Source organism: Sporisorium graminicola, chromosome SGRAM_16 (assembly GCF_005498985.1).
Source record: "Sporisorium graminicola strain CBS 10092 chromosome SGRAM_16, whole genome shotgun sequence".
NCBI lineage: Eukaryota > Fungi > Basidiomycota > Ustilaginomycetes > Ustilaginales > Ustilaginaceae > Sporisorium > Sporisorium graminicola.
Genome location: NC_043726.1, coordinates 119,125 through 134,599, shown reverse-complemented (window position 1 = coordinate 134,599; position 15,475 = coordinate 119,125). Strand labels below are relative to the sequence as shown.

The 15,475-nt window shown below is 59.1% G+C and overlaps 5 protein-coding genes across 5 annotated transcripts; 2 read left to right on the top strand and 3 right to left on the bottom strand.

Annotated features, from left to right (window-relative positions):
• Nucleotides 1–531: 531 nt before the first annotated feature.
• On the top strand, nt 532–3,162 carry EX895_002664 (uncharacterized protein; the record flags this gene model as incomplete). The annotated part of the gene is made up of 1 exon (XM_029883262.1): nt 532–3,162. The coding sequence occupies one exon, from the start codon at nt 532–534 to the stop codon at nt 3,160–3,162; it is 2,631 nt and encodes an 876-aa protein (XP_029740297.1).
• A 131-nt stretch (nt 3,163–3,293) lies between these two features.
• EX895_002663 (uncharacterized protein) lies at nt 3,294–4,226 on the bottom strand (the record flags this gene model as incomplete). The annotated part of the gene is made up of 1 exon (XM_029883261.1): nt 3,294–4,226. One exon carries the CDS (start codon nt 4,224–4,226, stop codon nt 3,294–3,296), a length of 933 nt encoding a protein of 310 aa, XP_029740296.1.
• A 575-nt stretch (nt 4,227–4,801) lies between these two features.
• EX895_002662 (uncharacterized protein) lies at nt 4,802–5,344 on the bottom strand (the record flags this gene model as incomplete). Its single annotated transcript, XM_029883260.1, has 1 exon — nt 4,802–5,344. The coding sequence occupies one exon, from the start codon at nt 5,342–5,344 to the stop codon at nt 4,802–4,804; it is 543 nt and encodes a 180-aa protein (XP_029740295.1).
• A 555-nt stretch (nt 5,345–5,899) lies between these two features.
• On the top strand, nt 5,900–9,121 carry EX895_002661 (uncharacterized protein; the record flags this gene model as incomplete). The annotated part of the gene is made up of 1 exon (XM_029883259.1): nt 5,900–9,121. The coding sequence occupies one exon, from the start codon at nt 5,900–5,902 to the stop codon at nt 9,119–9,121; it is 3,222 nt and encodes a 1,073-aa protein (XP_029740294.1).
• A 301-nt stretch (nt 9,122–9,422) lies between these two features.
• On the bottom strand, nt 9,423–14,144 carry EX895_002660 (uncharacterized protein; the record flags this gene model as incomplete). The annotated part of the gene is made up of 1 exon (XM_029883258.1): nt 9,423–14,144. One exon carries the CDS (start codon nt 14,142–14,144, stop codon nt 9,423–9,425), a length of 4,722 nt encoding a protein of 1,573 aa, XP_029740293.1.
• Nucleotides 14,145–15,475: the final 1,331 nt, after the last annotated feature.

Sequence of the window (15,475 nt, the reverse complement as noted above, 5' to 3'; positions counted from 1 at the left end):
ACAGCTCTCGCTTTTGCGATTTTAAGCAGCGGGCCCATTCAGCGGCGCAGCCATCGCACAAGTGCGTCATCCCACGCCAAATCTCGGAATGCTTTGCGCTCAGCCAAACAACCGAATTGAACGAAAATTCCATTTTTGGAAGTATGGCCTAATTCGTCCCAAAGCCATCGATCGGGCTACGGAGCGACAAAACAGATCATCGGCTGATTCGCTGAACCCTGTTTTCTGATGGAGCGAAGTTCCGGCTGAGTTGCACCTTTTGCATGCTTTCCGTTCCACCTCTTCCACCACGACATACCCGCAACGCAGTACCGACCAGGCTTGTCGAGACAGCACTGGAGGCGGTCTGTAATCACGTACGCTTACGCCATAGGTCACTCAGGGAGGACAGGCTACTCACCGACATTCAGCGGTAAGGCATTGGTACAGTGGCAGGCAGACGGCTTCATAAACAAACAGGGTGAGCATCTGGTTGCTGGTTGTCCAGTCATCGCACTCGAAGAGTCACGTTCGCGCTCACAACATCGAACCATGTCCGAGTTTCAAAAGGAAGAGCTCTCGCTCGAAGAGACCAACAAGCTTCGCATCTCGCTTGGTCTCAAGCCACTCGTAGCCGATGATGCGCCTGCTCCTGCCGCCGCCGCCGACGCTCCTCCCAAGCTAGACGGCGATGCTCTGGCATCCAAGAATTTCCGGGACAAGCAAGATCGTGAGCGACGCGAGCGAGAGGATGCCGAGATCAAGGAGCGTCTAGCCAAGGCGCAGGCAAAGCGCGATGCCGCACGTCGTCTCAAAGGTCCCACGCTCGGTGATCTGGATCAGAACGGAGAAGCTTCGTCGTCCTCGTCCCAAGATGCGCTCAAATGGCTCAAAGAGTCCAAGAAGCGTGCAAAGGAGCACGCCGCTCGTAGAGCTCGGGAGCTCGAGGAACAGGAGGCGCGCGAACAGGCGCAGTATCGAGAGTCCGACCTCGCTGGTCTTCGTGTTGGCCACAACGCCGACGAGTTTGGCGAGGGGGAAGAACGTATCCTTACGCTGAGGGATGCCGGTGTCCTTGACGATGCCGACGACGAACTCATGGATGCGGCGCTCGACCAAGCTCAACGCGACGCCAAGAACATCGAGCGCAAGAAGGGCGCAAAGGAGTACACCGGCCTCGACGACGAAGAGGCGCTAACGGGGCGAAAGCGCGGAGTGTTGGCAAAGTACGACGCCGATCTTCCGGAAGGACATCTTGCAACCACCGAAGCCGAGTCTGGCTTCCGTCTTGGCGCCAGCCTCTCCTCCGCTGATCGGCAAGCAAGACTTCGCCAGGAAGCGGAACAAGCAGCCAAACTCGCCAACAAGCAGCTCCTCTCGCTCGACTACAACAAGAACCAAGAGGTGTCCGACTACTTACAAGAAGGCGACATCGGATTCAAAAAGCCAAAGACTAAGAAACGCAAGAAGGCCGCCAAGGTCAAGATCAGCTTTGACGATGATGACGAGGAAAAGGCGGCTGATCAAGGTGCAGCCACCGCAGACACAAACGACATCGAGATGCAAGACACCAAACAAGTGTTGGCCAAGCCACCGCGACGTCAGCAGACGGATAATTTTGTCGACGATGACGAATTGCAAGCCTCGCTCGCCAAGTCACGGCGTCTAAAAGCCAAAAAGACGTTTAACAAGATGACGCCCGAGATGATTGCCAAGAATCTGGCCGCACAGCGAGCAGCGGAAGAGGCGGAGCGTGCTTCGGGTGCAGCTACTCCTGTCGTCGCCAATGGGGACGGCCCAGCGAATGGCAGTGGCGAGGCTGGCGCTGCACGAGAAGGCCTCACATTCGACGAGACGAGCGAGTTTGTGCGTGCGATCAGAGAAAGACCAGCGGAAAGCGAGGTTCCTAGGCGGTCACGTTCTGGCAGGAGAGAGTCTGCGGATGCGGACCTCACCGCTGCGAATGACATCAAGAGAGAAGATTCGACGGAGGCAGCTGATGTGCCCATGCGCGAGCTCAATTCCTCGACGGTCAAGACCGAGGCCGACGACGACGATATCGACCTACAACCTGTCCAGGAAGAACCTGAAGAAGGTGAAGCACTCGAAGCTGCCATTAAGGTCGAAAGCAAGGACGACAAGAAGCCCGAAGCGCAAGACGACGATGCGATCATCGGCCGCGGAATGGCAGGCACTCTGTCCTTCCTACGCCAGCAGGGCATGCTCCCCCAGGTCACTCCCGAACTCAAGTCGCGCGAAGAACAGCAGCGTCAGTACGATGCCTGGCTCTCTGCTCGACGTCGCGAAGAGCAGGAGCGCGAAGTTGCGCGCCAAGCATCCAAAGCCTCCGGGTCCTCGGTGGATCAAGCTACGCGCGAGGCGCAAAACCGCAACCGCGAATTGGAAGAGGCGCGATTGGCGCAGGACCGCTTCCGCGACTACAAACCCGATGTCGAGATCAAGTATCACGACGAGTTTGGGCGCGATCTGGACCAGAAGGAGGCGTGGAAGCATCTCTCGCACGTCTTCCACGGCAAGAAACCCGGAACAAAAAAGCAGGAGAAGAGGCTCAAGAAGATCGAAGATGAGAAGAAAAGGGAGCGGATGGCGGCGGGCGACACCCCGACGGGAATGTCAGCGGCGTTCCAGAGCAGGAGCGAGCGTACGGGCAAAGCGCACATGGTTCTCAGCGTAGGCAGTCGTGGTGCTGCACCGCAGGAGAACGATCTGCTCGACGGCAAAAGCGCGGGCATGCAGCTCAAGAAATCGACGAAACCAGCAAACGCGCAGAATGGCAAGAGGAAGAAGGCAGACGGCGGTGGTGGTGGCGAGATGCTTATGTCTCCACTGCCGAATGGGGTCGACTCGAGCGGTGCAGCCAGTGTGACGGCGAGTGGCGAGGAAACGGGCACGGCTACGTCGACGAAAGCGGGTGGCGGCGGATGGGCACGCATTGGCAGTGCGACGCCGGCGCCTTCGGGTGATGGAACGCCGGCGGCTGCAGCAGGTGGTGGTGGAGGCGCTGGGTTCAAGCCCGTTGCTGGATCTGGGTTCAGGAGCGTGTCAGCGGGGTCACCGACAGCATCGGGGCCAGCAGAGACGGGAGAGGGGCGAGCTACACCGTCGAGTGGGCCCTTCCGTCTAGCGCTGAGCGGTGTCAAACGGAAAGCTGAAGGTCAGTGATTCCGGATGGCAACGCGGTACAGTCGGCGTAGCGACGGCCAAGATCAGCAGGCAGACGATGTGTATACGACGCAGCGGTGTCTTGACATGCAAACATTGTATTTGTACAAGCGTATCGAAAGTGTGCAAGCCTATCTGAGCAGAGAAGACGATTCTGTCGCCTGATGCTGGTTCGGCCTCGTAGACGACGATGCTGCCGCCGAGGCAGGCTGAGCGGTGCTTCCGTACCCTTCGCTCCTTGCGGCGCTTCGGTGCTCCTCGTCGTGCGCCTCGCTCTCCACCCCGGGCTCGACACTGACATTGACGGGTCCATACAGCACATAATGCTGCCACACGAGCACCACGTCAAACGCGATGCTCAACAGCCCGAGGCCCAGCTTGCCCCAGAGCCCCGTCACGCCGGACCAGCTGCCCTGGATCCACACGGCGTCGACGAGCAGCTGTGCCAGGCTGAGCACACCGCCGGTGAGGTCCAACAAAATATTCTCGATGACAAAGCCCTGGGTGGATCTGCGGTCTGCGTTGAGCTTGATCTGCGGGAGGTACTTTGTGAGTGTGATGATGAGTTTGAGCGTCGAGGCGGCGGCGACGATGTCGAGCCAGGTGACGAGCTTGAGACGTTTGGCGCCCGCGAGGAAGACGGCGACGGAAAGCGCGGCGGTGAGGCCGAGGCGCACGGGGCGCGAGACGCTCTGGTCGGGCTGCTTGTACGCAGCGTACTGGGCGAGGGTGATGATCGCGAGCAGCGCGGCGTGTGCCGAGAACGCAAAGTCGTTGAACTGCACCACGTTCTCCCGCCCTTCATGAGCCTTCCGGTACGCCCGCCGCACGGGCGGGTAGAACAGCAGCAGCCCGTTGTACACCAGATACGACGTGTGCCCTGCAGCATTCAGCACGACGAAATCCGACGACAAGCCTCGTGTCGACTTGGAAATGTAGTTGTGGATCACCTGCGGATAGAACGACAGCGACCACGCCAGCGTATAGACCCAACCGAGCAGGCGCGAGATGGTCACCAGCACCCACGACGTGTGCTCGCCACCAGCAGGCGGCGTGCCCTGCATTGAGCCGAGCGTTTGGCGTGTGATCACAACCATCACTAAAAACTGATCGAAAGTCCTCTCGCAGAGAAGAGCAAGCAAGGTTGAGATGGTGGTAGGTGAACAACAAGGAACCACCTCTAAGGGGACGCACTTGGGTGGGGAAAGACCGGCAATGACTGACAAGTGCGCCATGCTTCCTTCGGCAACTGAGTCGCAGCGCCTCAGCTGGCTGACAAGAGCAGCTCGCAAATTTCGCAATTTCCACCGCAACAGCACGTCACACGACACCCCTCCATTGCTTAGCCGACGCTTTGTAATGATAGACCATTGTCTGCTCTGCTTCACAAAACCCATCTTAGGCCCTCACTCTGGCGTCGTTTGCTATTGCAGTGGACTGCCTGGATGCCGAGTGCATGGGCAGAGACTTGACACTGAAGGTAACTAGAAAGTTAAACAAGGGAGAGGGCTACAAGTACAAAGAGGGAACGAGAGAGGAAGGGGAACAGGCTGTCGTTGCCAGACAGATTTGCCTCTGGCTTTGCCAGGTGCTAGCTACCACATGTACGTTGCTGTTCTCGACGGAAACCACCGCAGCCTTAAAACAGCGTATCCTCATCACGCAGATACTCGCCCACATCCGCCTGGTGGAAAACAATAATGCTCGTCGGATCCTGCTTCCTCGTATCAACCGTACTCCTCGCCGTCACCCCAAACCCGAGCGGAGTATTGCTCATGCTCAACACCACCACACCCGCATGCTCCGGCGTGTCGTCCGTGATCCTACCCAGATGCGCCTTGACCACGTGGTTGCCGTACAAGAACGGCAGCTCGCCGTTGGGCTTGATCCAGACCTTATACTTTGCGTGCTGCGCCAGGTAGTCGAGTGCCGTCACGTGCAGACGGAACTTTCCTGTCTTGCTGAACTTGCCAAAGCACGTGCCGAGCGACATGAGGTTGGGGCGCGCGATCGAGATGGCGAGGCGCATGGACGATTCCGAGACGTAGTAGACGCGGTCGCGGTGCAGGCGGAAGACATGCGGGTCATCGGCACGGTCGATGAGGTTGACGAGGTTCTTGCCGATGTAATTGGCCAGCTTCTCGAAGAGCGTTTTGGTCTCTTCTTCTGTGAGCGGTCGCATGGTGTGGGTATGTGCGGGTGGGTACCGGAGGACCGAGTTGAGGAGACAAAGACCAGAGTTTGGCGGAGATGACTAGACAGAGATGGATAGATCCAGGAACAGGAGCTTCCGAGCTAGTGGGTCCTTCCGCTTTTGCTGGGGATGTTCGTCCAAGGTGGTGGTGAGGAGATAGTGTTGATGGTGAGGATGAAGGCAACCAGACTGCGAGTTTCTTCTGAACCGAGCAAAACGCCTTGTCAAAGCCTAAATTTTTTGACAAGAAGAAAAGGGCAATTTGAACTCCACATCCAGCCAGAGCAAAAAATTCAATACAGATTCGATTCTTCTGCAAGACCCTGGCAATTGAAATTTCTAACTGGCCACATGAACACGGTGAAAAGGGACCAGATCAAAATTTGCCTCCCTGCAAAATCACTCTCAGGCTTCATTCTTACTCTACTCCATCATCCTCAAGGGTATTGCTGGCCACCCCCTCAACAAACAGCCTCTACCTCTCAGCATCGTTTCGCAAACAGCTGACTTTGTATCAGAACTGCCACATTCCCATACGTCAGCATGGCCAGACAGCGCGGGTCTCGCGGTGGCGCCTCCTCGTCCACTGCATCCAATGGACGCACAGGCGGTCGTCGTGGAGGTGGCAACGACTCTTCAGCGCCCTTCTCATCGGCAGCTTACTCTTCTGGCGGTAAATCTCGACGCACTCCTCGTTCCTCTGGCTCCTCCAACAATGCCGCTCCTACAGGCCTGCACGACGTATATGATTTCGCACAGGCTTCCACCTCGGCTACTTCCAAACCGGGCAGAGGCACACGCCGTGCTCTAGCCGGTATGCAAGCCGATGATTACGCCGACCTTCCTTCCAAAGCCAAGGGCAAGCAACGACGTCGTCGCGCCGACGAGGACGGCGATGACGACGATGAGGACGAGGACAGCGACGACAGCAACGCCGCTCCTATCGGCCCAAAGGTGTTTGACTCGGAGGACGAGCTGAATGCAAGCATTGAGGGAAGCGATGAGGAGCTTGATTCCGACGAAGCCTTCGGCGACAGCGACGAGGAAAAGTTTCAAGGTTGGACGTTTGGCAAAGGTGCCAAGAGCAGCAAGCGCAAGGCTGCCGATTCTGACGTCGACGATTCTGACGAGGACGATGCAGATGACGGCCAGGACGATGGAATGATGGATCTATCTCGCATGCTCGATGCTGCCTCGGAGTCTTCCGACGACGACAACGACAACGACGAGGAGGATCAAGACGACAAAGAATCGGACGATGACAACGATCAGAGCAGCAGCAAGCTTGCCAAGCACATCGAGTCTTTTGCTGCGGCTGGATCCAAGCGTAACGCATCCACTTCTGACTCGGAAGCGGGCTCCGACGCCGAGCCTTCTTCCAAACGTTCGCGTCGAGTGCTGTCCGAACGCACAGAAGCCATCCCCGAAACAGAATTCGCCGCTGCTCACTCTGGCTCCACCCTGCGGCTTGAAGATTTCATGAACCCGCTCTCGTCCAACATTGATTTCGCTGACGTGCGCAAGAACACCAAGCTTCTCGCCAACTCCAAGTCGTCTGCCTCCCACGACAACGTCCCCGCCGCATCCAAAAAGGGCGGGGGAGCACTCTCTGCCCCCCTCCCCTCGGTAGTGCAGGACAGACTCGACAGGCAAGGCGCCTACTCGATCACGCGTGACGAGGTCCAAGGTTGGCAGCCCACCATCAACCGCCTGCGCGACGCCGAGCACCTGTCGTTCCCGCTGCAGAAGCCTGCTGTCACCAAAGCCTCCACTTCCGGGCTCGTTGCAACCTTCACGCCGGACAACGACATGGAGGCGTCCATCGCCGCCATGCTCGCCCAAGGCGGGCTTACGGAGAAACAGCTTGCGCAGCAAGAGGATCTGGCCATGAACAAGCTCGACCCGGAGGAGGCGCGTGCGAGGCGCGACGAGCTGCGACGTATGCGCATGCTCATGTTCCGTGCCGAGCAGAAGGCGAAGCGCGTGAGCAAGATCAAGAGCAAGGCGTACCGCAAGATCCACCGTAAAGAGAAGGAGCGGCTGAAGGAGCAGATGAAGGAGCTGGGGTCGGACATGGAGGACATGGATTCCGAGGGGGAGATGGAGGAGCGGCTCAAGGCTGAACGTGACCGTGCGCGCGAACGTGCGACGTTGAAGCACAAAAACACCTCCAAGTGGGCCAAGAACATTCTTCACGCCAGACATGGCGAGCACAACCAAGAGGCGCGCAACGAGCTCGATGCGCAGCTCCGCCGCGGCGCCGAGCTGCGTAGCAAGATCCAGGGTCGTGAACTGGGCGATGATTCCGATTCGGACGACTACTCGGATGCATCTGCCGCCGCTGAGGGCGAAGACCATCCCGAACGAGTAGCAGGGGACGCCTTCGACGAGCTCTCTGCGCTCGAAGCCAAAGAAGATGCGAAACGCAGGAAGGACGAGCAAGAGTTTGAGCGCGTCGGCGGCAAGAAGGGCGTGTACAACATGAAGTTCATGAAGGATGCTAGGGAAAGGCAATATGCTAAGATCCAGGGAGAGGTGGATGACTTTGTGACCGAGATGCAGGGGTTGGGTGCCGAGGCTGATGGTGGAGACAGTGATGACGAGGATGTGGGCGAGGCGGTGATCGCGCGCAAGGGTAGCCAGGCCGAGAACGGCGGTAGCTCGGTCTACGTGCAAGGCAACAAAGGTCGTGCCATGTATGGCACTACGGCTGCGACGAGCTCGGCCCCAGTTGCGGTGCAGAACAAGAAAGCTGCTTCCGCGCAGGGCGAGGATACGTCCAAGCCATCCAAACCCTCTTCCGGCCCCGTCAACGGTGCTTCCAGTGGAGGGCTCGAGGTCGGAGGAGACGCCACAATCACCAAATCCACCCCTCGCTCCAAATCTCAATCCAACCCCACCAAGCCAACGCTCCCCCGTTCGCACGGTGCCGACGCTGGTTCCGAAAACGATGACGACGATGACGCTGCCAACCCCTGGCTCACGATCGACTCGACTGGCCAAGCCAGCAAGCTCTCGCGCAAGAAAAACGACTCCTCGCTCTCGGCCAACTCGACCTCTGCCGTCGCCGCAAGCAAGTCAGCCCTGCGCGCGTCCAAGTCTGCGTCCAAATCCGCCTCTGCCGTCACAGCGCGTCGGAACGACGAGGCGATTTCGATCGACCTGTCCTCGCGACTGCGCAACCGCTCTGACGGCGAGGAGGGGAGTGACGATGAAGAGGAGGAGGAGCAGCCGATGAGCGTTGTGCCCGCGGTATCGAAGAAGAAGCGCGCTGCCGCGGCTGCCGGGGTAGCGGGAGGGAGGGTGACGGCGCTGCAGCAGCGCGAGCTCGTCGCCGACGCGTTTGCCGCCGACGACGTTGTTTCCGAGTTTGTCGCCGAAAAGCAGGCCACGGTCGACGCCGATGCGTCCAAGACGGTCGACACGCGCCTGCCCGGGTGGGGCAGCTGGGGCGGCCGCGGCATCCGCACGCGCCCCGCCACGCACCCGCACCACCTGCGCACCATCGCCGGAATCGACGCCGCGCGGCGCAAAGACGCACACATGGCCCACGTCATCATCTCGGAACGCCGCGACAAGAAGCAGGACAAGTACCGCGCTCGCGATCTCCCCTACCCGTACACCAGCGTCGCCCAGTACGAGGCTGCGCTTAAACAGCCCCTCGGCAAGGAGTGGAACACGCGCATCGAGACCCAGCGCCTCAACTTGCCAAGGGTGTCCAAGAAGCCCGGCAAGCTCATCGCCCCCGTGCAAAGGAAGTTCTAGATTCGCGCCGACGTGCCTATGGGCTAAACGTAAATGCTCACTTCATGGATGTCTTGCTGTTCTCCCGTCCTGTGTTTGTGTGTCAGATCAAAGCCGGGTGTGTGAGCTCGTGAGCGTCAAGACCGTGCTGTGCTGGGCTGGGGCTTTCGGAGGGCACACGACTGTCTTCTCTCAGCACCGCAAGCATTGCCGCTCGTGGAAGGGTTCAGGCTAGAAACACGTTATGGTGACAACAGTTCAAGGTTGGCTGTGCACGTGGGCGTGTGTTGGGTCGTAAGTCAAGTTACAAGAGGATGCGGATCTACACGCGTCTCGGCCCGTTGATCAAGTACCTTGCGATCTGATCCTCGACATCGCCGCTCTTGGGCTCGTCTTCACCCTGCATCCTGTCGATGCACCGCATCCTCGGCGTCGTCTCGACATCCTCCACGTCCTCGTCCTCTGCCTGCTGCTGCTCTTGCTTCTCGGTGCCACTACCACTGCCACCGCTTCCGCCCGACGACTTCTTAACGATCCTCAACGGCCTAGTCCCTGCACGCTCGCCAACGTCCCCGTGGCTTGAGCTCGCACTGTCCGAGCGAGCGACGAGCTTTGGAATCGAACTCGAACTGCCACTGGGCCGCGCAGTGAATGTGCCCAACCCGTTGGCAGAGTCCTGGCGCCGACTGCGACCGGCAAAGAAGCTGGCGGAACTCGAGGTGGGCGGGCGTGGGCGGTCGAGTGCCGACGTGCGGCCGCTTCGATTTGCGCCAGCGTCGGAGCTCGTCTCACCACCGAATCCGCCGCTTGTGCCGAGAATAGGGCTGCGAACGGATGAAGTGGGAGAAGCCGTCTTCTCCGCCCAGTATCTGCGAAGTTCGCCTCTGTCCGGTGTGGCTGCAGAGACAGGCATGCTGCTGAGTGACGATGAGGCGCCTAACCCAAGCGGTGTCTTGGCTCCATCCCGCTCCCCGCCTTCATCCTGCACAGCAGCTGGGCCACCGCGCTGCTCGCGTTCGCGTTGGCGCTCGGCCTCCTCCCTGATCCTCGCGTAGTATCTTGCGATCGGTGTCGTTTCTTCCACCGTTACCGCCGTCCGGCGCTGTTGAGAACTACTACGGTCGTCGTGGAGCGCGAGAGCGTTGAATCGCCGAGCCGCATCGCGCGACCCGCCAAACCGATCCCGGTTGAGCGTCGGGTGGGATGGTCGCGACGAAGCGAGCTCTGAGAAATGTCCCAGCGATGTCGAGGGACGCTCGTAGGGGTCGTGCGATGCGAATGAGGGGGAAGTAGGCGATGGCGAGGTGGGCCGCGATGCCGCCGCGGCTTCGGCGAGGTACGCGGGCAGCTCGATCGATGGTGTTGTTGAGGGTGTGCGTCGGTGGTGCTGGCGTTTCGTGTCCTCCGCCGCAGCTGCGGCTGTTTTGCGCGTGGGAGAAGAGAGTAACGCCCCCAATCCCATCGACGAAGCACGTTTGCGCACCGTCACAGGCAGCCGGCTCGATGGCGACTCGAGCTTTTCCGGCTTGGCAGGTTTCGGAGGCGGTTGCGTTCGCTTCGATTGCTGCAGCTCCTGCTCCTTCACCAGCGCACTCGCCGGAGGGCCGACAGCTGTAACAGAGGCCCCTGCAACAGAGGAAGGAGCAACCGCATTGAAATCTTCGACAGGCAGAGGACCGACAAAGACAGCCTGGCGATATCGCACCAACACCTGCAGCACCGGCAACGAGATGCTCACGGTCGGCGCCAGCACCAACGTCAGATTGCTGATGGGCATCTTTGTCCGGGCTACCACATCCGGCTGAGCCAGCATTCCCAGATGCTCTGTTAACTCGCGAAGCAGATACCAATTGTGTATGGAAAGTTGGCGCATCAATGGGCTCAATTCGTTTGCGACCTTGTTCGCATCCATGTTGGCTGTGCGTGCTTCGGTGGCCTTTCCGCCGCTTCCACTCCCTGCGCCTGCCGCCGCCACGAGAGCAGCTGCATCTGGAGCGTCAGCAAGCAGGCGACCTACTGCCTGATCGAGCGCTTGACTCTGCGCTAGAGGGATGAGCGGCTCCGGAAGCTCTCTGAGATAGCTCTTGAGTAGACTGCAGACCGAGTTAATGTCGAGATCGGCAGGATTGATCTCGTCGAGTCGCAGGTCATTGCGTGGGTCAGAGAAGTACGAGCGCAATTTCACTGTGTGACTGCTGCGTCCGCTGATTCTGTAGATGCCTTCTTCGGAAGGGCCCCACTTTTCGAGACTCTGGATGCAGCGCACGACGACACGCGGCAGGAACAAATGGCGTGCCTCTTCCCGACTCAGCGGCTCGCTGGCCGCAGCGCCGGCCACCGATGCACGCGGTGTGGAGCGCGGCGACAAGAGGAAGTTGGCGCTAAACTCTTGGCCCAGGTCGGGTACGCCAAGTTGATCGTTGCCCTCGGAATTGATGCTCGAGAGACGAGATCGAAGCACAACGTCTTGGAGGGGCGCGCCGAAGACGCTACCCGGTCCAGCTCGCACAGCGGCAGAGTCTGGGCCATCGAGCAGCAACAGCCACTGCCGTGTTGGCTCGTTCTCAGCAGCAGAGTAGCTGCCGTTACGATAACCAGCAGTATCACCACCACCACCACCGAAGCGACCGGAAGATGCGACAACACCCGAAGGATTGCTGTTGGAGTTTTGCAGCGTCTTCATGAAATCCCATCCTCTTCGGCCCACGGCAGCACCCAATTGACCAACGTGACCCAGAGCGCCAACAACGCCACCACCTCCGCTGCCCGAAATGGTCCTTCCCATCGCTGGTAGGCCCCCTGGCCCACCTGCAGCCGCACTGGCAAAGCCACCGCGCGTCTGGTTGAGTCTGCGCGGTGGTGGCAGCGGTGTGCCTGCGGACGTGCGAAGCGCCTCTGCATCCAGCCGGGCTTTAGCCACGGCTTCTTGAGAGCATGAGTGCGCAATGTTGCGATAAACGCCGTTGCCTGCTCCCGCGCTTGCTGGAGGTTGCAGCATGTCGCCGGAAAGGAGGCCATTGTTCCTTGGCGACCTGAACAAGGATTCCTTTGAGGTATTGGGTGCCGAGACGGAGCCCAATGTCGAGCTACTTTCCCCACCGCTGGAACGCGGGAAAGCCTTCAACAAGCTGGGTTTGGGTTTGGGCGGTTTGGGCGGAGGGAGGCCGTTACTTCTAGAAGGAGCGTGGTAGGCCCCGGCGGACGAGGCACCAACGGTGGCAGCAGAAGAGCCACGACCATTGAAGACCTGAGCGAGGCCATTCTTTGCCGTATCTCCAGTGCTTGTGCTGCGAGAAGCACGCCCGACTGTGGCAGAGTGCTTGTTAAGGAAGGGAGACGCCGACGGACCCGGACCCGGTGTGAGATAACCGGGTGCAGCGGCACTGCCGTGGGATGAAGGGTTATGTTGCGATTGCTGCTGCTGGGCTGACGACTGACTGCGCGATGGAAAGAGGAAAGGTCTGTTGCTGCTTATATCTTCGCTGGAAGAGTTGGCTGTGGATGGGCGAGGAGAGCCAGCCACATTCTCTTGCTTCGAGCCAGCACGTCTGAGTTTGGCAAAGGAGAATGAATGCTTGCTTCCACTGCTCAGACTGCCGGTGCTGCCATTGTGGAGCGACGAGACGTCGTCGAGGTTGTTGGTAGAATGAGGCAGATAGTCGGTAGAGCTTGCGGAGGAGATCGAGAGGCTTCCATTGCTTGACTTGTTGCGTGAGTGCGAGAGTGCGCGCTGCATGGATGCAGACGAGGCGGAGGGGTCTACCAGTTGCTCGAGCAGAGGTCCCGATGACTTGCGGTCGACAGGTGAATCGATGAGCTCCAGGAAGTCCGGGTGGTCGGCTCCACACAAGCGTGGGGGCATAGCCGGCATGGCAGCCTGATCAGTCATGCGCGGCGTTGGGAGGCATGCTGAATCTTTGGAGCTGGGAGAGGATGTCGCGGGGTCGGCGTCTCGCCGCCGGATGATGTGAATGCCGGCCGCCAGCATCTCCTCTTCAGACAAGAACGTCTCGACAACTGGGCGAGGTGATCGTGACTCTGTTGGCGCGCGCTGACCACGCCCAACGTGGTCAGTAACAGCGACGTTGAGTGGAAAGAGTCTTGCGCTGTCCGAGTCAGAATGCTGCGCTCCGCGATTAGAAGGGTTTTCGAGCTCGATGGTTTTTTGTTGTGCCTGATACCACGCCTGCTTGTGCTGCTTGGACTTGGGCTCTGTCGAACCTGGAGGCAAGCTCGACGGTGCGGCCACACGGTCATGATGGACTGAATAAACGCTTTCGGAGAAAGAAGGCGAGGGGGAAGCAGGGCGGAGCATTGGCTGCGGTGTGACAGCGCGCCGAGCATCCAATGCCGAACTGGAGAAATCGACATCCGAGCTGGAGAGGGAGGCGCTTTTGCGATGTCGACGACGGATGTCTACGTCGGAGGATGATTCTAAATGGTGGTTGTCTCGAGATCGTAAACCCAAGCCTGTAGAAAGGATGGAGATGCTTGATGACTTTGTACGTTTTGGCCGTTGGAGGACAGGTTTGGTGGAGGACGAGGGCAGCGGCGGAGGAGCTGAGCGTGGAGTGTGGAGAGGAGCAGGCGAGGGCGCGCGCCGCGATGTGGCAGGATATGATGGGATCTGGGAATCTTCGGCGGAAGACAGAAAATGCCTCTGCTGCTGCTGCGAATCGAACGACTGGCTAGAGTCGAGGGCGGGGGGAGCTGTGACAATGTTGAGAGAGTTGGACGAGGAGAGACGTCGAAAGCGACGGAAGGGGTCGGGAGATTTGCGACCGGACGAGAACAGACGAGAGCGCGCAGCTGAGTCGTGCTCGCTAGCGGAAGGTGAAGCTGTTCTGGTGGCAGACTGCAACGAGCTTTGGTAGCGTGATGACGACGCATCTACGCTGCGGCTGCTGTCGCTGTTGAGGATGTGGATGTCGCTGCGGGGTTTACTGTTGCTGTTGCTGCTGCTGCCGGCAGCGCCGTTCGCGCCCTTGTCCTGACGTGAGCGGGCGGCAATGGCGGACGAAGCGTATGAATGGGTGAACGGCATGTTAGGCGAGGACAAAGAGCAGATGATGCAGGAAGATAGTGGCTTCGAGTGCCGATTCGCGGCGGGCTCGGGGCTTCAACGCCAGGGTCTCGAAAGGGAAGGCGCAAGTACGCTAGAACGCGGAGCCAGGAGCGCGATGCAAGAGCGCTTTGCTGAAGAGAAGGTCACAAGTGGTCGACGAAGCGTGTCATGGATACGAAGGTGGAACGCGGGTGGCGTGTGCGACGGCGGTGGAGAGTGCAGGCGAGATGAAGCAACGATGATGGAGTGCCGACTTATCGGCGAAGTGGGGTTGATCTGGCAGTCCAACGATCGCCTTGCGAAGTGAGGAGCGATCGAAGCGCAGCGGGTGAGGAGGTCCAAGCGTGATCCAAGGAAGGATTGTCGAAAGGAAAGTCTAAACTAGTCGTACATGCATGCGTTGAGACGAGCGCAGTGCGCAAGGTTCACTCGAGGTATCGGCGAGCGCGATGAGAGTGAGGTGGAGCTGCAACGGTGAAGCGTAGCAAAGGAACGTAGGGCGAGACGAGGACCGTGTCAACGGTTGTTGGGTGGCGTGTGCGTGCGTGCTTGTCCGATGTCGAGCCGCGATGATCCTGAACAAGGGGATTAGAAGGATCCCGAACGATCGACGAAATGCCAACAGATGAAGATGAAGGCGAGGAGGAATACGAGCGAGATGATGAGGTGGACCAAGGTACGATCGACTTCTTGCATATGGCTTTCCAATGTGACTTTGTGACTTTTCGAAAGGTACAGTATGAAATGTGACTGTAGGCAGACCACGCCGTCAAAAGCGACACTTTTCTCTCAGACGCAGACCACACAGGGAGGCAGTGCCAAAGCGGGTGCGTGTGCATGTGCGTGTGAGCGGAGGCGGCTTGGCGGAGAGTCGGGAAAATTATCTCGGCTTAGTTTTGGCATTTTATTCAAATTCCAGCTTTCAAGACATTTGTTCTCCTTCAACGTGCAAAACCGCTCGCTCGCCGTTGCTGTCGAAGCAAGCAAGATCAAGAGTAGACAGCAGTCAGCAACGATGGTTGAGCCATGCATGGAGTGTGGGAGGGCCAACAAGCAGAATGTGGGGAACAGTGATCACGAGCTGGCTGCTGCTGGACAAGCGCCGCTGCAGCTAATGCTGTAAGGGGGTGATGGATGCCGCGCTCGCTTGGCTTGGTGCTCTGGGGACCGCGTGCAAACCCATTCGCTTTCTCGACCTAATTCTGAAACACCGAAAGCGAGACGATGCTTTCCAAAATAGCAACCGCCCACTTAGGTCGAGCTCTATGTACTATCTGAGATGCAGGTGATCTCGCTGTGAATCGATGCAG